The sequence below is a fragment of the Cystoisospora suis genome (assembly GCF_002600585.1).
Source record: "Cystoisospora suis strain Wien I chromosome Unknown contig_23, whole genome shotgun sequence".
NCBI classification, from domain to species: Eukaryota; Apicomplexa; class Conoidasida; order Eucoccidiorida; family Sarcocystidae; genus Cystoisospora; species Cystoisospora suis.
In genome coordinates, this window is record NW_027152825.1 from 5,233 (window position 1) to 25,460 (window position 20,228).

At 53.4% G+C, this 20,228-nt stretch overlaps 1 protein-coding gene across 1 annotated transcript in view; it reads left to right on the forward strand.

Moving 5' to 3' along the window:
• Positions 1 to 163: 163 nt before the first annotated feature.
• The window catches only part of CSUI_000048 (morn repeat-containing protein), a 35,406-nt gene continuing 15,341 nt past the window's right edge, over positions 164 to 20,228 (forward strand). The window contains exons 1-21 of the mRNA XM_068060283.1: positions 164 to 1,916; positions 2,409 to 3,606; positions 4,247 to 4,381; positions 4,872 to 5,227; positions 5,776 to 5,958; positions 6,525 to 6,629; positions 7,220 to 7,597; positions 8,329 to 8,479; positions 9,043 to 9,162; positions 9,727 to 10,446; positions 11,434 to 12,111; positions 12,663 to 12,930; positions 13,642 to 13,721; positions 14,005 to 14,110; positions 14,268 to 14,437; positions 15,182 to 15,368; positions 15,956 to 16,501; positions 17,268 to 17,362; positions 18,021 to 18,192; positions 18,935 to 19,212; positions 19,660 to 19,816. Of these exons, the coding sequence (XP_067927731.1) occupies positions 1,178 to 1,916; positions 2,409 to 3,606; positions 4,247 to 4,381; positions 4,872 to 5,227; positions 5,776 to 5,958; positions 6,525 to 6,629; positions 7,220 to 7,597; positions 8,329 to 8,479; positions 9,043 to 9,162; positions 9,727 to 10,446; positions 11,434 to 12,111; positions 12,663 to 12,930; positions 13,642 to 13,721; positions 14,005 to 14,110; positions 14,268 to 14,437; positions 15,182 to 15,368; positions 15,956 to 16,501; positions 17,268 to 17,362; positions 18,021 to 18,192; positions 18,935 to 19,212; positions 19,660 to 19,816 (6,822 nt within the window). The 5' untranslated portion in view covers positions 164 to 1,177. The remainder of the gene's footprint in view (positions 1,917 to 2,408; positions 3,607 to 4,246; positions 4,382 to 4,871; positions 5,228 to 5,775; positions 5,959 to 6,524; positions 6,630 to 7,219; positions 7,598 to 8,328; positions 8,480 to 9,042; positions 9,163 to 9,726; positions 10,447 to 11,433; positions 12,112 to 12,662; positions 12,931 to 13,641; positions 13,722 to 14,004; positions 14,111 to 14,267; positions 14,438 to 15,181; positions 15,369 to 15,955; positions 16,502 to 17,267; positions 17,363 to 18,020; positions 18,193 to 18,934; positions 19,213 to 19,659; positions 19,817 to 20,228) is intronic.

Here is a 20,228-nt window from a genome sequence, read left to right on the forward strand (position 1 = left end):
TTGGAATTTCTTCCCTCTCGTCTCGTGTCCCGGAGCTCAGTGACGCTCTCGTCTTGCCTTGAGTCCTCTGCCCGGTTGCTCCGGGCAGGCATCCCTTTCCGTAAAGACGGTCCGCAGTCCTCCCTTCGCCGCCCCACGATGCACGACGACCCCCCGGTGTTCTGGTCGTTTATATGCAGTGGTGACACCTCTTTGCAGTCCCAACCGTTGCCCCTAGGTCAGCTTGCACGACAGGACCCTCCAGTCTCTGTACCTACTACTGTGCGACTGCACTGAGATTTGAGGGCCGCAACAGCAGTAGCAGCTAAGCCTGGACTCTCTCATTCTTCTGCATTACCTTGCGTTTTGCTTTCTTCAGTCGGACCTTATCACCAAGAGGAGCTCGATGTCATCAAGTTCCAGTCGCCTTCTGGTGACGCCACCAAAAGGCACAACCGCCGGTCCCCGACCGCCAGAGAGGTCGATTTCTATATCTTGAGGAGGGGACTCGTCTCTCTCCGGGTTTTCTTCTCAAATCTCTTTTTTTCGCACCTGTGTTCTGTCTTCTTTGTTGTGCATCTGCAGTGTGCTTGTTGTGTTCGAGCCTGTCTTACCGTTAACGGTGAGGTAAAGCCGGCCGCTGTCTCTGCCGACCCGCCTCGCTCGGGCCCGCCGGGCATCCGTCTGAAGACATGTCCGTGTCATTCCTTGACATCCCAGAACAGCTTAGTCAATTTTGAAATCAAGTGCAAGGCGGTAGTGCTTTAGGGACACAGCGCGGAAGTCTGATTCTACACCGCTTCTTTCTGAAATGTGCTGCCACCCACAGGCCGCATCATCCTTTCTTGTCAGCCTGGAATGAAGCTGTCGCGTTTTTCTCCTTACTCTGTAGTTACAACCCGATTATTGCCACTTCTCTCTAGAACCTTCTTCTTTCCTGTCCAGCTCTCTCTCGGCCGCTGTCTTTCCCGCTTACAACTTTTCCTTCTATTCCGTCCCGTCTCCCGCCCCTAGGTCTTCGTACACTTTTACCACTTCTTCCTCTGTAGTCGTTAGTTGTCGTTTTCCGTGTCATACTCCTTCGGTCAGAATCAGAGTGGGCCCGGCTCATTGGGGGAGTGAAGAGTGCAGCCGACAGACTACGCGAGGCCGAAGCCCTTCCCGTGCTTTTGGGCTACGAGGAGACGGCGAAACACTGATGAAGGCACGACGTAAGGACCTTGTCAAGATGACGGTCCAGGAGCCTGCCCAAGGGGCTTCAAATCTTTCTGCAATGCGGGGGCTGACCCGCATTCTTTTGCTCAGGTGGTTTCTACTGATTATCGTGCTGTCTAACTCTACTCCCTTTGTTCATTATGATACCTACACGTCTAAAGGAATTGTCACTCCGGTTTCGGGACTGGATCTGTTTTCATCCTTGCCCTCCGCCCCTTCTTCATCCTTTTTCAGGGGGATGGATACAAAGGGTAAGGAATCTCACCAGCAATCCAGTATCTTCCCTTCCTCGTGGTGGCCTAGAAACGAAGCAAGCAAAAAGCTGTCGGAACCGGAATCCTCAGGTCCCGCAGTTTCCTTCCCCTGGTCGTTTTCTTTACCGTCTTCAGAAAAGAAAGGATCGAGCAAAGCAGATGCGAGCAGCTCAACCACAACGCCACCTCCGGCTGTGAAATACCTTGCTAAGCCAGCACAGGTCACGGAAGCCCCCACGCATCTTCCTCGAACAGTGAAAGACATTCCCAAAACACCTGCAGACTTCTTCTTCGTAGTAGAAGAGACTAGTGGGACAGCAGGAGTGAATGCCGGTTCACAGTGCATTGTTGAGCCTTCTACCTTTCCCGTTAACGCGAAGAACTTTGTCGTGCAGTGCCCCTCCGGTGTATCCAAGGCTGCGCTGCTTCTGCTGACCAGGAACCCTAGACGAAAGTTCAGACGTACAGGCAAGCACCAAACATGTATAGACAATAAGCGCAAGCGAAGATGCTTCAGTCCCCTAGACTCCTAGTTACAATTTCTCAGTATCCATGCAGTCACCTGAGTATCCCACGGGCATTTACTCATGCTCGTCTACAAGGTCTACACAAATTTCCTGAGTGGCAGTGCACAGAACTGCAGCGATTGCTTTGAGCTCATGTATCGAAAACGGTGATTCCAGAACGCAAGAGACTCCGCGGGAGCGGGGCGTCCTGTATTTCCGGGTTTTCGAGGTTACGGTTCATGTGTAATCCCTACTGTAGGGTCGCCACTAATGTCTATTTACCCGTCTGAGTCCGGAGAGAGGGTGGACTTCGAGAAATCATGTCTAGGTATACATGAGAGCACACTGCAGAAGGTGACGGCCCTCAACAAATCGAAAGTCATGCTGGTAGGACTGCTAGTCGATTTTCCAGGACCACAGTTCCGTTGCTACACGGGCTTACTGTCTTCTCCAGGTTCCTCTTCCACCGTCTCAAGAATCTCGGTTGAGTTTCCAGAACCCCATGAAGAGGCAAACGAGCTCTCTCTGGATGTATGTGACGAACCAGAAGAAGCCAGTACGGCTCTCTCTTCGTCATCGCAAACGACTCCGCTTTCCCTCTCTTCTTCCGTGCTTCCGTTCGTTTCTTCGAGTAGCCCCGAGAACTCCTCCGACACAGCGGCTCTGTTTCCCAGCTCATTGGAACCTATTTCTTCGTCTGCTGTGTGCCGCCCTGTTTTCATATTGCCAGTAGCTGTCCCAGCCCAGCCGTCTCTGATGCCAAGACTCGCACACCTTGCCCTATCAAAGGGAGTTGGCAGCACTACGCTCCAGCCAGCTTTTGATCCAGAGGTTTCCGAGTACAGAGCAGTGTTGCCCGAGTCTCAGTCCGCGACAATAGTAGCTCAAGCAGCTCCCGGTTTCTTTGTGAAGCTTGAGCAAGGCGAGAGCAGTCTTTTTTCTGGTTCTTCAACGCCTTCTGCAGGAAAGCATCATCCCCTGGCTGACTCGGTGAACGAGAACAAAACCACCGGCTTCTATATGCTGACATGTGGGGAGGCTGGCTCCGTTCATCATGTGAACGCTGTAGTTTACTCTGCGACGACTGCTTCTCTTGACATCTGCAGCAGCCCAGGCAAATGCGAAGACCTGTTCGTGGGAGATAGGCTGCCAGCTATTGTCAAGCCAGTCACCTACACGGTGCATTTACACTGCGTCGCTCCTCAGAAGGGCCGCGCTGCCCTTGCCAGCATTGATGCACAGGTCGGTACTCTACAGCCTTCAGTCTTCTCGCCACAAAATCATTTGTATTACCTGAGGCTTCCGGAGGGTACTGATAAAGACATTGTCACATTCAAAGCAGGTGACAGCCATACGGATATTCTCGTTGGAGAAGAGGGGAGAAGGAATACCGGTCAAGCTAAAAGCGTGCGGGTGCGGCTTGAGCCCAACGAGGCTTCGAAGGTTATCCCGATCAAAACCGTTGCAAAGGCTCAGGGAGGAGAACAGACTGAAGAAGGAGAGCTGTATTTTCTTGTGCTGATTAGGGGGTATCCGACGGTCTCTCCACCGGACGGCGGAAGACAGCAAGACGTAGAACTAGAACCAGAGCCCTTGCTTAAGAAGCTGACTGTGGTTGGAAGCACGCTCAAGCCTCCCTTCGACCCCGCCATGTGCGTGTTCAGAGCCTGCTGGGTAGAGACAGTGCATCTGCATGCTGACTTAGACGTGTACTTCCGTGGCAGCAGGAACTCCCGAGTCTCCTTCGACGGACTTTACTTTGATTAGAGATGGCCAGGCCAGCAGTGTTTCTACACCCCCACGCGGAAACAGCAAATATATCCGGAGGCGAACATCCAAGGAAGTCTTCGGCCACCTAAGTGATACCGTACATCTCTATGATGTTTTTTCTCCCCACAACCAACGAGCCCGCACGGGGAAACGGTGGTGTCTGCCAGGGAGATTATGGCTCATACCGTCTTCTATGACTGAGTAGACGCTGGGGACTCATTACTAGGTGCTACTTTTTTCATACTAATACACTTATGCCTCACTTAGCCTGACCGACCTCCAGTTTCGCGGACTGACCGAAAGTGCTGCCGTGCTCTACAGCTGGACTTGCAGAGTAGTGGTGCTTATTTTACTCGAAGCCCGACGTCTGTGAGGCGGTTCCCACTGGTGCCTTGTTTGTACCCGGAGTCAAGTCACTACGGGTCTCTCGTTGCAAAATAATACCTGTTCTAGGTGCCGTTTTCAGCTGATAGCGAGCCGGGGCTGAACGAACCTTGCTTGTTTTTGCTTCCACCTGTTCAGCTTTCACTTCACTGCAGACGTGCCTCACGATCGAAAGTTTGTGGGGCTCCAGCTTGAAGAGGCGATCCCTAGCTCTCAGATGACTATCGACGGTAAGGTCGCTGTCGGGCATCTCTCTACACTAACAGTTCCAGTGTAGCAGTTGCCAATCGTGCACAGTGACGTGTCTGCTGCAGTCGACAAGCCTTTTGTTGACCGAGGCTTCGGAAGGTGCAGTGTGAAGAAGAATACAAGACAGTGATCAAGTCCAGCACACTGTCGCAGAGCCAAAGAACACCATGAAGGCTGCTAGCGGGTGGGGGTTGAGCATGTCCTGAGAGTAGCAGCTGTTAAGGAAAGTGCGGTCTTTCATGCATGCTAAAATGATACTTGTATCTAGCAGAAGTGAGTGTGACGTAGATTTATGAGCGGCGCCTAGCTTTATTCGTCTACCTCAGCCTGCCCCTAACCTAAAGATAAGCGTGTGTGAGCGAACGGGCCAGCGAGCACATGCCAGGGGCTTCCTTCGGAGCCTGTCTTCTGTCTGAAACGCTCCGGCACAGCCAGGAGTGTGACACTCCTCGCATCCGAGGTAGAAGTATGCAGAGAAGTGTGCAGAGACAAATGCATATAGTCGGACTTGCAGCACCCAAAGCGTTTTCAAGTCCATTCTGGATGCGTCAGGCACTTCTATTCGTCCGAAGTACCAGGCGGCTTTCTTTCGTCTCAAGCCGGGAGAAACGAAAGTTGTCACGATTACAGTGCGGCGACCTATTAGCCGCGGCACTCGTACAACGCCAGAGGAAAATGAGCGGCGCGCTACCACTACGTACACAGTCGAGTTGAGACGGTCGACGCCTTGGCTCTCCGGGGCTTCTTTGGTCCCATTCTTGGCCGATGTGACCTGCTGGGGCTCGGCGCTCGTGAACTCGTTCGTTGGTGCTGGATGGCTGGCCGTATCAAAGACTCTCAATCTTGTCGCAGTAACTGGTGCAATACCTGGTAAGGGGCAGGGGAGGCCGATAGTGAAGAGCGATCTGAAGAATTATTGAAGCTTCGGACGGACAGCATACGAAGAAGTGCCTGCGCTCTTCTGGTTAGCAACCGATCAGAGACATTCGACAGCTATTCACGCGCCGGAACTTTAGCACTGGACCAGCTCTGAATAGTCTCTACGGATACTACACGTGTAGCAACACGTGCGTTCTTAGACCTGGGTTTTTTTCGTAGACGTGTCCGAACTGGTGCTTGTGTCCTCCATCCGGGAGTCACTGACTTCTTTTCGCTCATACACTTGATTGGCCACGTGCCCTTTCGACCACTGCTTTTGTCCGAGGCGCATAGTGGCGAGTCGCGCGTGAGTCTTCATTGAGTGCTTCCCTTTTCCGCTTCACAGCTCTACTTGGATTTACGCTCGCGTTCGCCTTAGCTGAGCCACGAAGCACTGCTCGGTGGGCAAAAACCCAGAGCGGAAACGGCTTTAATGTAGGAATTCGTGTCTGCGACATCGAACTAGCTGTACTGACAAGAGGCTCTCTGCGTCCTTACAGGTACGCCGGAAATGTGGCGAAGCTTCTCCGGACGGTTCAGCGACTTCGGGCTCCAGTTTAAGTTGCCTGCCTCCATGGTGGAAATCATTGATGAATCCCCTCAGACCCTCGGCGCCCCGCAGCTCCTTCCGTCTTCGGCAGACTTACTGTGGGGCAGACTGTTCTCTTGGAGTCTCTTTGGAAGTAAGGCTGGGATCCGGAACAGCTGGGGCGGGCTTTCCTTGTCTCCTCCGGGGATGGCCGTTACGACTGTGGTAGGCGCACTTGCATGATCAGTAAGCTGAGAAAAAAATAAGCCACATACAGATCTACTTTGCAACTTCCTCGCGTCTCCACCGATGACGCCCTCCATTACCGCACCGCAGCATGTAGGGACTGACTACGTGGAAGCGGTGACGAGCTCCGAGAGACGTTAAAAGACTTCTCTCTCCTTACAAGCGTAGCATGTAAATTTCTATCACTGTCGAGTGGTGGTTCTTCATAGTCACAGGTAGCCGCCCATCATAGAAAGGACAAGAATACTTCGCTCTCGGTAAGCTGAAATATGAAAGCCTTTTCACTCGGAGGAGCTACGAGGGTGCTCTCGAATTCAGCCTTGCTCGGGCTCGTGCACTGAATCAAGTAGCAATAGTGTGCACTAATGGCACAGCCATAATGGATCGGCTTCCACAGACGCCGTGTGTGGTGAACGCTGCAGGCACATGTTAAGCAGTTTGGTCCTTTTTCTCTGTTCCGTGTCTGCCGCGTAGGCCAACTGGTTGGCTCGGCGCCCGTTTTGGTGCCCGTCCATACATTCTTGACAAGCGACAAAGCAAGCTCTCAGGCCTCGGAAGGCCTTACCCTGTCCTTGTCAGGTGAGCTCCTTGCACAGCGTGAGAGGATGTACCTGTTTCCGTTCTGTGGTAAAACCGTCTTCTTTTATGCTCGCCTGTGTGCCGTGCGCGCCTGTCACTTGCTGAGGAGCCCAGGATGACAGGGGGGTCTGCGAAGTGTAGCTCTAGTTGGGCGAACAAACACATACTTGGCCGTATTTGAAAAATCAGTGCATGTGCCACTTTCTCGGAACAACCCCGACAGGGCACCTGAGACTATTGGCAGTAGCTACGATCTTGAGCCGCAGACAGTGTCGTGGTAGGTGGTGTTCGGCGGGTTCTCCTGAGTAGTGATGAACTGCGGCTCGCGCTCGTGGGGTGTTCCCAGCTGGGTCAACCCGCGGACAAGGCGTCGCTGTTTTTTTCTTAAGTGATGCAGCAGCGCAGCCGAATTCCGCAGCTTGCCCATGAGCGGCTGCTTTTTAGCCTGTCTAAGTAGATTGTTTCCAACAACCTACTTCGGTAGGGCCTGTCATTTCGTTTCAGAATCAATCACTTTACAATGCGTCTACACACTTCTGTTTCTGTGAATCTTGTCTACACGTATGTTGACGCTGATGCTTTTCCTCTAGGACACCTGACCCAGTTGGAGGCAAATATCTTCTCATCCCACTCGCCGGCTTCCACCGCCAGAGACTTCGGCGACGTCTCTCCTGCTGTCCTCGCTTATCTTGAGGCTGCCAGTGATCGGTTTGAGGTCCTGAGTCGTTTCACCTCTTGTATCCTCATTCACGTACTTCTTCTCGCGGTCTTCGGAGTTCTGTATGGCCTCGTGCTTCTCCGTAGGTTTCTGGAGAGACGACACCAGCAGAATAGGAGGACAGGGGAGGGAGGCGAAGAGACAAAGGAAGGTCTCTGGAGGTATTTACCTCAGAATATCGCACTGCCGGCCAGCGTCTGGATTTTCGTCCTCGACTACGGGCTGATCTCTTTCGTGCAGGCAAGCGCAGGTAAGCTGCACTAGAGCAAAGGGCTACTTCGGATTCATATGCCGCGAGTAACGGCGCACAGTATATACCGGCAAAGGTACCCAACCGGGACTTCCAAGCCTCTAAATGGCTTTGTTATCGTGACGGCCCCAACCCTTGCCGAATCATCGCAGTGCGCTTTTGCTGAGCTCCAAATGTTGGCAGCAAGCCTCTGCAAGAGCGTAGTTGTAAATAATGTGGGAGGATAGTTGAAATGACACTGCCATGGTTCCGAAGCTTTTGTCTTTTCCGGTAGTTTTGAAGTGTTCCCATCCGAGCCTCGGGAGAGAAGTCTCGAAGCTGTGAAAGCTGGAAGGACTCCTCTTGTGAGCCCTCCTTGCGCGGTCCTCACTCCAGGAATTCCTTTCGTTGCATCAGATTGTTAGGAGTGCTGGAGACGCGAGGAGTTCGGACGGCCAAAACGCTCGCTCCGTCGTGGCTGCGGGGCCTTTCAGGTACCGCGCAGCTTCTCTTTCTGTTGCGAAGCTCGAGCCAGATCCTGAGGGGACGGCCCCTATGTGTAAGCATATTCACCTGTACACATGTTTGACGGTCCTCGTTCGGCGGTGTTTGCACCTGGGAGTATCCGTGTATTCCAGATAGTGTTCGGTGGAACGGACGGTATTGTGTCGATAATCAAAGAGCTGCAACATTTCGCTTACTGCCTTCATCGGTGCAAGCCGAGCACGATTATCTTCTCTTCCTCTCCGTAGGCCTTGCCTTTGCGGAGAAGACCATCTCCGTCAGTGTGGGTGGTGTAGTTTTCTCGCCATGGTCCCTTTTTGCAATCGGCAGCGCTCTCCTAGTGATCTATCCCGTCAGCTACCTCGCCTGGGTTTCCTTTACCCTCGCCTTCCTTCGCAAGTACGTCTGCCCTGCCGATTCGTCGCATCTATCCATTTCCGGGTTGCTCGCCACTTCGAGACGCGACCGAGAAGTGGATCCGAGAGCCCGTCATATCGACAGCTCCTAAGACGACCGCAGTCGGACTCCGACTACGGTAACACAGCGCTTTGATGGCGGTCTCCGTTCCGAATAGGATTCACTAACGCTAGCTCGATCCTGCTGACCTATAAGCAAGCGTGCAAAGAGCGTTACCTTACGGCTTCACTGAAGTGACATCGACCGAAATCGTCACAGCAAGTATGGCACTAAAACGGCACCGGCGGAATGATATTGATGGCTGTCGCTCTTACACCACGTGTCTCAAACGGGTGGAATCCTACGAAGACGGTGCAGAGAAAACTAGTAATCTCTGCCTACGGAAGTTGCGGGCCATAGCGTTGTCTGCGATCTTGCGGTGGGTCTCACCCGTTCAGCGGTGTTTCTTTACAGACTCTCACCTGCAGGTAGGCCTCGACTGAGAAGCCTGAGCCTTCTGCGGGCCAGAACGGCCTGAGGTATTTGGTTTTGTGCTTTATTTGTAGGAAAGTGGTTTACTGCCCTGCCCTTGATCGGTTCACAGACCGGCGAATCTACGAAGTCAAAGCACGAGTCAGGAGTTCCTGCCCGTACCTGCCGCCAGCCCTGGCGGATCTTCTAAGCTGGTAGACGAAAAAGATTGTCGTCGTCTGCGCCTCGGGCGCGTTTACAGGACTATCTCCGTAGTTCAGTCCCGCTTCCAAAGTCCTGCGTCTCTGTGTCCTTGCCGCAAGTGTGCTTGAGCGCGTAGTGCCCAAATCTCTGCCTGTATACGCCTTGCAATCTCCGTGGTGTGGCAGGGAATTGCCGGAGGGCGCAAGGGGCACCTGTGATGCAGAGAGTAGAGTCCGTGTTGCCTGTAAGGCGTCCAGTAGTAGCCGTTTAAACACAAGTCACCCCCCCGAGGCAGCAGCAGTAGCCTCAACTGAGTCGTGAGGGAAACGTGAAAACAGAAGATGGACTAGTCCCTTTTTTTCTTGGCGTGGGACATAAGAGCTGCAGTTCGTTAGCTGGGGGGGACACTGAAGACTGAAAGCACGTCTCCCACGGGGTGTTGCAACTAGGTAAGCGGCTTCCTCAATATTCAGGCTGCGGGACAAGGTACACGTATGACTCCGAGTATATTGTTGCGCCCCACTCTGGCGTCCTGCATGCAAGTCTGCTGCGTCTTCCTTTCTGGGCCCGTTCAGGGATATTCGGTCAGTAGCCCCAGTAAAGGGCCCCTCAGTTTCTCTCGATGATACACCGGGAGTCGTATACTCATCCGATGTGGGGGACAACTCGACTACTTCAGGCGGCTCCGCGGACGAGGACGACGCAGACGAGGAAGCGGCCGCCGTCTACCACAGCAGTTTCAACTGTGGAGGCGGTATGGCACTCTGTCGAACAACCTCGCTGCGGTCCAGGGAACCTAAGTCTCATCCAGTCAGCCAACAGTTGACCGAGGCGCCGGAACAAGCAAAAAATAAGCTAAACTCGTTTTGCGCAACTCCAACATGGGCTCCCTACGCAGCGCTGCCTCAAGAATGTGCTTTCGCTGTAAAAGAGTGCGCCTACGAAGACAGCAAAGAGCTGGCCCTTCTGGCCGAAGAAGAGCGCGAGTCGGCAACAGACAGTGTCTCCAGCGACAAGAGAAAATCAGAGAGCCATGACGAGTGGGAGCTGGGGAACCCAGCATCCGTTGGAGGTGATATCCACACCAAGCAGGGCGCTGACTCCGAAAGATTTGGAGGGGAGCCCGTGGATGGACCAAAGATTGTTGTCCGTCTCAGAAAAGAGGCTACTCAGAAAGGCAGTAAGAGGGACGTTCTGCTTCAACTGGACGCTGATGCGTACGAAGCGCATGGCTACGAGGTCGCCAATGCCGTAACTGGCGCGAAGTACCCCGGCGCCACAGTTGGCCTCGTAAGGTGAGATGGAAAAACACCGGCAACCACGGGTCTTCACCAAGAAACGCATTGCATTTGAGTGTTTCTGCCCGATGTCTTGAGCTATACGGTACACGGGGCATTGAACAGCTTCAGTCTGCGAAGCGCAGATACAGTCCACTGTTCGGGTCATGTCACTGAGACAAGAAGGGGCGGTGTTCTTCCCTGTACACATTTCCCAAAGATGTTGGTCCTACGATCCCAAATCCATATTGCACAAGTTTTTCTGAGATACACGAACTGTCTGGCATTCATGAGGACGCTCTACTCCGGGATGATCACTATAGAAGCTCCATGCGCAAAACAGTGGTCAACAGGAAACAACATCGATAGCGTTTTGCCAACTAGACAACGACCATACAGAAGAATGGTTGTTATCAAGGCAAAGGTTCTCTCCTCGGCCCAACACAGTAAAAACATGACGTCTTTACTGTGACATAGCTCGTCCAATGACGTTGCAGTGGTCAAGGTCGGACAGACCTCAGACGGAACGGTCCGAACACATAAGTCGAGGGCTGGCTCCTCGGAACTGTGCTATCTTCGCAAAATGTTGTTAGGTCTTGATGGGGAATTACTGAAAAACTGTCTCTGGCATGTTCTCTTTTTCTACAAGCCTGCGGTGCGCTTGACCAATCACACGAGCATCTAGAGTACTGGCATACCGCCAGGATACGTGTTTCAAAAGTTGATACTAGCTGTCGGGTAGCAGTCCTGTATGCGGCGTAGCCACTTTCCTGCAGGGTCGATCCGCGTGCTTCCACTTAGGTACGGCGTCCCACCAGATATGGAAGAAAGAACCAACTCCCCGCGCGGTGCCTGCCTCTTATTTTGCTGTCCTGTACCGGTCCCGCAGAAGTCACGGGATTGCTCACGCCTTACGTGCTGTCAACGTTTCGCCTGCCTCACTTTCTGGGGTTCTTGTGTTTCTCACTCGCATTCTGCTTTTCCTCAACAACATTGTTTGTTCAGCTTGGAGCTTTCCGGCACGCCCTCGGAAACCTCTTCGGGACCAGCACTCTGCACTGAGGCGGAAGTGCAGCTTGACCAGCTGACAAGTCTGGCCTGGCTCTGTGGGGGAGCACTCCAACCTTTTCACCTCTGGGTTCCCTTTGAAAACCTGCAATTTGGCTACGCAGATAAGTTCGCACTCCTTCTGCCATCTTCAGAGAGCGGCTGCGCTCGGTCGCTTCTGCACTTTTTGACGGTTCGGATGACACTGGCCTGCGCGGTACTAGCCGTGAGCGTATGGCAAGCAACAACGGCCCTGCCTGACGGAGACCCAGGCTTGCCACGCCTCTCCTCAGACCGTAATCGCGTGTTCCCGTTTCTGATGTTGATCCTGGCTGGCCTCATGAATCTCGCGCTGCACTTCCCCGCTGCTGCGCGCCAAGCGGTGGCCAGGTGGGACGAAGCGAAATCGCAGGAAGGACGGGAAAACAGAAGAGGCCATGCTGGCAGTCTGACTGAAGACGAGCACCGAGAAGATGGCGGTGGCGGCCTCGTGAAGATCAGAAACCACGACACTCAGGCACATCAAAGCAAGGAGCTGAGGAGGGAGTGGATGGCTTGGAAAGACTGGAAAGGAAAAGAAGCTGCACGTGCTGCTCCCGGGCCGTGGACTCGGAACGTGCAGTTCTTCCTGAGGAAGTGAGGGGCCGTGTTGCAGTACAGAGGAGCATACTAAAAGATTAGTATATGCATACATGGGAAATGCTGTTTACTTGGCCTCGCCGGTGCGGAGCACCACACAGAAGTGCATGTCTGTACCCTTCCCACATCAGCATATCTCCAAAGAGTCGTAGCCGTTGGACTGAAGTGACTTGACTGCGCGCGGTCTTTAGAAAAAACCCGTCACTAAAGAGGTTCCGGGGGGGACTGCTTTGGCGCTCTAGGCTTCCGGTCCCTTTTTCGTTGACGGAGGAATGGTGTTATGCTGGTATAATGGTTTCTACAACCTGGCTCGCTACAATAACACTGTGCTCCGCGTCATACCTCTGTCGGGACATAGCTGGCCGCGGGTCCAAGCACCGTTTGAATCTCGGCTGCGAGAGCTGGTGCGAGCTCATTCCCTGATGAAGAGACCAGATCTTGTTCGCCGGGCCCTGCCTGAGTCTGTCCCTAAGTTTCTGCCCTATACAACTTCTTGAAACTGCGAGTGTGTTCCCCAGGAAGACCATGTGTTTTGTGTCTTCTCGCAGAGCACTCCAAAAGCGTATCTGGCGAAGTCGCACGTTCTTTGTCGCGAGAGACCTTTGTTGCGGTCTTCTGGGAAGTGAGCTGGCAAAGGGCGCCCTCCTGCTGCTTCTTCTGTCATGCAACGACCACATCGGCCACGCTCACTTGCACGTCGCGGCGGCATTCATGGGAGGTGCACTTGTCCTTCTTGCTGTCACGTTGCCAAGCGCGGAAGCCCTGCAGCGGGCTGCAAGCGTGTGGGGCGCGTGGCTCCGAGAATTGCAGCTGAGGGTATGCAGCCTGGAGAACACTGGAGACAGCTATCCACTTAACCTTGTGTAGCTTCATGCTTGTGCCCTGTTTCAGTCGGTGGTAGTCTACTGGCCAAGACCGCTAATTTCCAGTTGGCGAATGGTGTGAGTATTTGTACATGGCTGCTTCCAGGGAATTACCCTGTGATCAATTGCAAGCCACAGGCCATGCGTAAGTCTTTGGTAAGCTGCGTAAGCTCCAGAAGCTTGACACGCTCCCAGCGAGCAGACCGCGCTTGCCAAGTACCCCGTACCTGCAGGAGACAGACGCCGTCTCGGCTCCTGAGTGTGACGGAGTATTGGTAGTCCTCCCTGCGTTATATGCAAGTCGACTACATGGGGCTGAAGCAAGAAGCGAAGTCGGTTTCCGTCTTGCATCAGATCGCCTTCTTTTGCCAGGCAGGCCGGCAAAGGCTCGTAGGTAAAGAAATTCCGGGCGCGAGTCTAAGTGTAACAGTGGTTATGTCTTTTGCGCCTATGGGAAGGTGGCATGCTGAGACCACGTGGGGGGGGATAGGGGCACCTCTACGTCGACAAAACGCAAGCTTAGAAGCGTAACGACCGGACAGTCACTTAGGTGACCGAGACCGGGCACCTTTCCTTGCATCTGTAGTGATTGCAGTCCCGACAGCGCCTCTGCTGTGTCGGCTTCTGTGCGGTGTCCATCCGCCCCTGGTGTGTGAATTAACAGGCGCTGGTTGCCTCCCACTGGCTCTTTGAGTGTGTCAGCAACTGGAGGTTCTACGTGAAGTTCTTGGCCTTTTACGCAAGGTAAGCCCGAAGGTTCGCCTCACTGTCGCCCACACTGGCTCCCTTTATAACAAGCAAAATTGCCATTGCCGGCGCGGCTCCTTCCGCTGGCAAGCGACGCTGGATGCCTGCACTTGCCTACCGAGTAAGACACAGCTTTGCTCTTGAGACAAGGGAAGCAGAGGCGTACTATACTCTGATGGCTTTCTGTATCTGTTGCTTGAGCAGCGGTGTTCAGGCCTGGCCGCAGAGACCTGGAAACTAAAACCCTGGGTGCTTGGCATCTCTTTGCTTTATCGTCCAGGTTGTGTATGCGACAGATGCATTCACTGGTAACAGCTAACCGACGCAAGAACAAGCCCACCAGCTGGCGCTACCCTGGGTACCTGGTTTTCATTAACAAAAAGTGGGTAAGACACCGCTTTCGGCGGCACATTCGGACGTGTTCAGCTGCAGTAATCTCTTCGCTGATTTACAGTGCTGTCCCTGCCGCATGCAAGAATATGTGTCGCCTGCACTGCTAGGAACTCCCGGGTGGCTGTAAAAGTTTCTGTGTTGCCCGCGCAGGAGTGCTCCGTGAACAAGCTGCACGTGGTAGTACCCGAAGCTGGCCTTGTCTTCAACGCGCCGGCTCCGAAGGTTGAACCAATGCCAGGCACAAAGAACCACCGGGAAGCCGTGCAGCAGGAAGGCTTCATTGCGGCTTGCACTGAGAAGCTGCTCAATATGAAGGCAGTGTAAGATGAAAAACTCTACGCCTTCAAGGCCCTTACCACAGTGCCAGACACATAGCCTTTAGAGCGCCGGTTGCCTTTCTCCGGACACCTTTTTTTGTTTTATCGGGCGGAAGCAAGTAGTGGTTGCCTTTCACGGCAACATTCCCCTGCCTTGCTCTCGTTCATCTGATACGCATCCGTTTAGCCCACAGATTGGCAACCGTTTGACGCTGTACAGGAACCAAAGAACGGGGTGGCGCTGGTGTAGGCACTATTGGCTAGAGGTACCTTAGTGCATGCGGGCCGGTCCCTCCCTGGGCCCTCCCGCGGCCTGCGAAGAGAAACTGTGTTTGCTTTGCTGCACTTGAGTTGGTCTAACTAGGGTGCCCCCCCCCCCTTTCCCAGTTTGTCAGCAAGCACCACAGTTGGAGTCGTGTGTAGGCTTTCTTGACAGCAGTAAAAGAGTTCAGTAGAGTGTAGCACTCCCTTGTTTGCAATGAAGCTCGACGCAGCAAAGTTCCTCGTACTCAGTGTGTGCGCCCAAGAGATGGACACACGGGCAAAGTGCTGTGGCTCGCTCCCACGGCTACCGTTGGTTTCTGAAATAATGTCTTCCGCACTCGGCAGAGCACCAGAAGACAACAAACTGTCAGTAGGCGAGTGGATGTAGTGATCGTGCGTGTTCGTATTACGTTGGCAACCCAAAAAGGCCAAGGCCTGCAATAAGGACCGGTCAACGTGCATTGGCGTGTTGTATGTTTCCAGTTCTGGGCCGCCGAGACCTTCGAGTGTGGCTTTGAACAAGCGCCTAATCTGTGTTGGTCCAGTACCCCGTGGGCACGTGGAGTGCCAAATGCCCGTGCAGATTGAGGCTCAGCGCGTTCTCGAAGGTCTGAGGTGTCAGCGAAGCGCTACAAAGCACTCAAACGGCCATCTTGTGGCCACCATTCAGGTCCGTGTACACGTGACCAGAAAGCACACCGAACCGCCCCTGGGCGGTGCGTTTCGTAGTCACAGACGTATGAAAACTTCCCGGAAAGTCCTGAGGTGACTGAACCTGACCGAAGGTTCAGCGTCTCTGTCTCTCTGTCACCAGCGTGTATGAAATGCGCTACAGTTGGTGAGCAGATTCACTGGCCGACTGTATCCAGGCCTGTGCCGCGGCCTGAACATTCCGGCAGAAGCGGCGTTCACTCCGAGCACATTCACAGAGCCTAGCACAAGACTATTATCTGAGCAGTAGTCCAGGCTTTGTCTCTGATTGATCGAGCTTGGCTGGTACCGACTGCGGAAAAGGCGACGGTTTATAGTCGCAGCACTACTGGCCCTGCAGCAAAACTGCATTTTGCAAGTGAGCGTAGTTGTTAGCTTTCATACAGCATAGTGCCTTTCTTCCGCAAGCTCTTGTGCGGTTGCCGAAAGAGTAGTTTCTGCAGACGATGCAACAAACTCTGCCGCTATGCCTTCATTCCCGCATGTACATACTGTTCCTTGTTTGACTGGGAAACGCACTCGTCACTTTCCTGTGTTGGCTTGCAGGTTGTGAACCAGCCGAACTACCGGTACCCCCTCTACGACCGTGCTTACTCTATGCTCCCTTCTTTTCTCGTCGCCGCCAAACGTCAGCCTTCACTGGCTTGGTTCCGCAACGTCTTTGGCGACCGCAGCTACAGGAACCTCGCAACCAGTCGCAGCCTTGCCGACTCATATCTTTCGCTCTACACAGACGAGAGCCTGATTCCCCCCAGAGGCGAAAACATCCGTCTTTCGGAGTCCGTCATGCCATCCATAGTTCGCTTCGATGCTCGCATGAAGGTCATCAAAATCCTCTGCGACGAAATTCAGCTAGGGGCGGTATATGGTATGAGGCCCCGACTGAAGCAGCAAGACTGTGTGAGTGAAGACCCAAGGAGCAAGGCAGGGGAAGGAAGAGTGACTGCCAAGACAAGCACCTGTCTCGTCAGTGGCAGACTGCATGTCGATCTGCGCGCGGGAGCACAAGTCGATATCCGGGGTGAGATCGAAGTGACGGAGTGTTCAGCGCAGAGCCACGGAGAGAGAACGTTTATTATTGACCCAAGCGAGGTAAGGCAAAGAAGCTACAAGGGAAGAGGTCTTTGGTGCTTATTCTTTTACTGTGGTCTACTGCAAGCGTCGTCAGGCGACTTTTGTGTAATTCCTGCATTCCGGTGCGCGGTAAGTGGCATTCTGCAAACTCGTTCGACAGGGGACTCGATTTTAAAAGGATGACGGTGTCACGAAAAAATAACTGCGTGTCCGTGTTCTCTGGCGCCCAAAATAGCGCGATAGTCCAGAGCGAAAACAAGGTGCAGCAGTAGTCTAGTCTGGCCAGAGACTCTAAAGAAGTGGCTACTTAGTAGCAAGGTGAGAAGAACCACTGCGGTTTGTCGGAGGCCGCAGGGCTTTGCCATGAAAACCGGTCTAGCGTTGGCTTGACTTCCGTGAGGCAGCTTCGCCGTGTGTCACCTATGCTTTCACCATGAAAACGAAAACGCAGCATGCGGTCGGAAAGTACCCGCCCGTCGCCGCATCCAAGAACTGCAAGTAATGATGGAAAAACCAAGCCGCACGCAGAGCCACCTGGACCAAACTGCTCTGAGATCAGCACGCAGCTGCAAGTGCGGTTTTAACTGGTTTTGTCCGCTGCGTGTAAGCAGAAGGCTGCGACGTACTGGAGCGTCGGGCCGGTGTACTCTGGCGACGCTGTGCTTGCCTTGGTCCAGGCAGCGCCGTCTGTTAGTCCGATTACAGAATGTAACAGGCGAAGGACACTCGAGGTATCTTTTAAGTAGCCTGCGTTGTAAGGTAAACTGGCTGCATCTTTCTACAGGTGGCCGTGAACTACGACGAAACGCTGAACCGACTGCTGCTGCGACACCGAGAATTCAAGAGAGGTTGTCTGTATACGACGTCATATCACTTGAAGTAAGGTGTTCCTTGTCACTCTCAAAGCCTTGAGGTCCCTCTCGGACTGATATTCGTCACCGCTACGTTCAGTCGATCGTCGTTCCCCCGGCCACCTACAGTAATGCCCGTTGTCAGTGACAAGGGTTGGTTGTCTTCACTCGTTTCCGTTCCTGAGTGGCGGTGAGACCGCGGTGACATGGTCATCTGGAAGAGGCGACAACCGGAAATCAGCCAGTGTGTAACCAGATGCTAGGATGTATATACTGCCTTTGTCAGTACGGGGATCTCAAAGTGCGGCTCCATGATAGTTTACGACTTTTGAAGTGCGAGCACGGTATAGTCCAGCTGAATTTTCTGCGGCGGAGGATTTCCTAGTCCACCTGAGCCCTCCTGCAGTCTCGACTCCGTCTTCGACGGTAAAGCAAATCTCGACTTCAGTCTGACATGGAGACGCTCATCTCGTTTTTGCAGCTCTTACTTTCGAGTCGAAGCAGCTCTTGTCGGCCTCTTGCCACTCCTCACCCCACCAGTCCCTGTGCTTCCGTGCTGGTCAAAATCCGAGCTAAAGGACACGCCTCACTTGCTTCTCCATCGTGTTTTCTCGTAGCCACACTCGCTTCGGTTGTGCTTCCCATTGTTTGTCTCCGCGCATCCGTCTCTATCGCCGTCACTGAAGGAGCGCTGCGCTTCCACCTCCGTGGGTTGAAGGATTACGAGCGAAGGAAAGAGGGCAGTTGCATGTGCCATGGAACTTCGATCGGCTTCCGAATTTGCATGACTACTTTCTCGTCTTCAAAGCAGAAGAAGAAGAACATTCTGAGTTCACGGTCGATCCGGCACTGACTGACGTGAGTGGATAAGAGGCAACTGGTGCCGGGCATGTCGGTAATCAGCCGCTGTGTCTGGACACAGGTTTTACGTCTTACCGCCAGGAGAAGACTGGTTTGTGAATGACTAGCCAGGCAGTCTATACGTTCCAGATAAGAGTGTTTGAAAAGTCCGAGAAGGCTTTTTCTCTGCAGTCGTCCTCTCAGCTCTGCAGAAGACATAAACGGTTTTACATGTTGCCCCACAAGCGCCTGGGCATCCCAGATAGTGAAGTCATCAGTATCCGGAGTGATCCACCCCGAGATTCGCAGATTCAGTTGTCGCAGTGAAGTCATCAGTATCCGGAGTGATCCACCCCGAGATTCGCAGATTCAGTTGTCGCAAAAGCACGCAGATAGTTTTTCAACGATCTAACCGGGCCCAAGCCGTAACTTCACACGGTCAATATTCACTGCTTGTTCAAGTCACTGATGGGGGAGGGCCGTCGGAAGACTCCCGGAACCGATACCAACAGAATCCTACACATGCCCGCGAGATCCGTATGGACGCACATATACAGATATGGATATTGCTAAGGTATGTAGACGCTCTCCACTCTAGTCTTTCTTGTTCGAGGCCGGGTGACGAGTGTGTGCGGCAGTACTAAGTGGATGAGGCCAGACACCGGCTTGGGGCATTGCTTTGCTAAAGGTGAGAAGCAGGGGTTTTGAGCCGTTACTCCATGTGGTCATGTGGGTGGACTGTGACGATGTCGTTCGTCAGGCCCACGTCTGCACTGTTCCTCCGGTTGTCCCCGCTGAATTTCTCCAAAGCGAAGCAAGCTGCGCTGAAGTCTTGAGAAAATCCAAATTGGTATCCTCCAGTATCCCAAGTCAGCTGTCGCAGACCGTTTCAGCGGTCTTCAACATTGCTTCTCAAATGGTCTCTCGCGACCGGGCAACCTTCGCGCCCCCTGTCCCATGTACGCTGCTCAAGAGGCTTCCCGGACAGACTGACGAGCTTGATTCTGCAGGAGGTGCCATCTACCGAGTAGAACCCAAGTGAGTTTTCTCTCAGTCCCAGTGCGCGGTGTGTATGTACCCCAGCGCGAAGTGATGCCAGCCAGTGAGTATGTTCTTCATGTAAAAGTGCTACTAGGAGTGAGGAGACTCTCACTCGTTGAACTGTCTTCGAGCCTGAGCCTTCAGCTCTATCCCCTTAATGTCCATGCGCGGGCTCCGCAACGCGCCTGACGAAGAGCGCTAGTCGGTCCTACCTCCGGTGCACTGCACAGCGACAGCAACGACAGAACCTATGAGCGTCAGTGTCCTCTGCGTGGCGACGCTATTTTTAGCGAAAGATTCTATGACTACTGACACTGCAAGAATTAGAGCGCGAATATGGTCAGACCCGGAGTAGGGCCATTTCCTGTATCTCTGACAGCTCCGCCTAGTCAGGGGTCGGCACCCTCGCGGACAAATTGTATGAGACTGGTGTTTTGTTTACAGCTATCAGAGGCAACGCTTGGAGCTGGCCGCGGAGATTGATGAAAAGGCAGCACAGCTGCAAGACCTACTGCGCAACAGCGCAGCCGCTCTGCCCTCCGTTGCAGAAGCTGTCTTTTCGAAGTCAGAGCTGATGCAGTTTTTTGTCGATAGAGGAGTGGTAAGACAGTTCGGAAAAGCCGGGTTTGGACACCACTTCGAATTTAGGGCGGGGACCAGCTGTTCTCCTGTACCAAGCTTTGGTGGACGGCTGAGCACGTTTCAAGCAAATACCATTCAAGTTCAGGAAGGAAAGAGTGGAAACACAACCGCTAATGTTGGAGAGAAGACCTATGCACTACCGCAGGTCGTCCCCTGGCCCTGATTTTTCCTGACTGCACTTTTGTCTCATAGGTAGCTAGATACATCTCCTGGATGGAGGAGTGGGACTCTTGAAGTCACCTTGTGAGACTGGCTAGGATAGTTAGTTCTCAGGCTGAATGCTTTACGCATCAGTGTCTCAAGCGGCGTGCAGGACAGGATGATAAAGAGCTTGAAAGCTTGCTTCTGTTCATGGTTGCACAAGCTTTCAA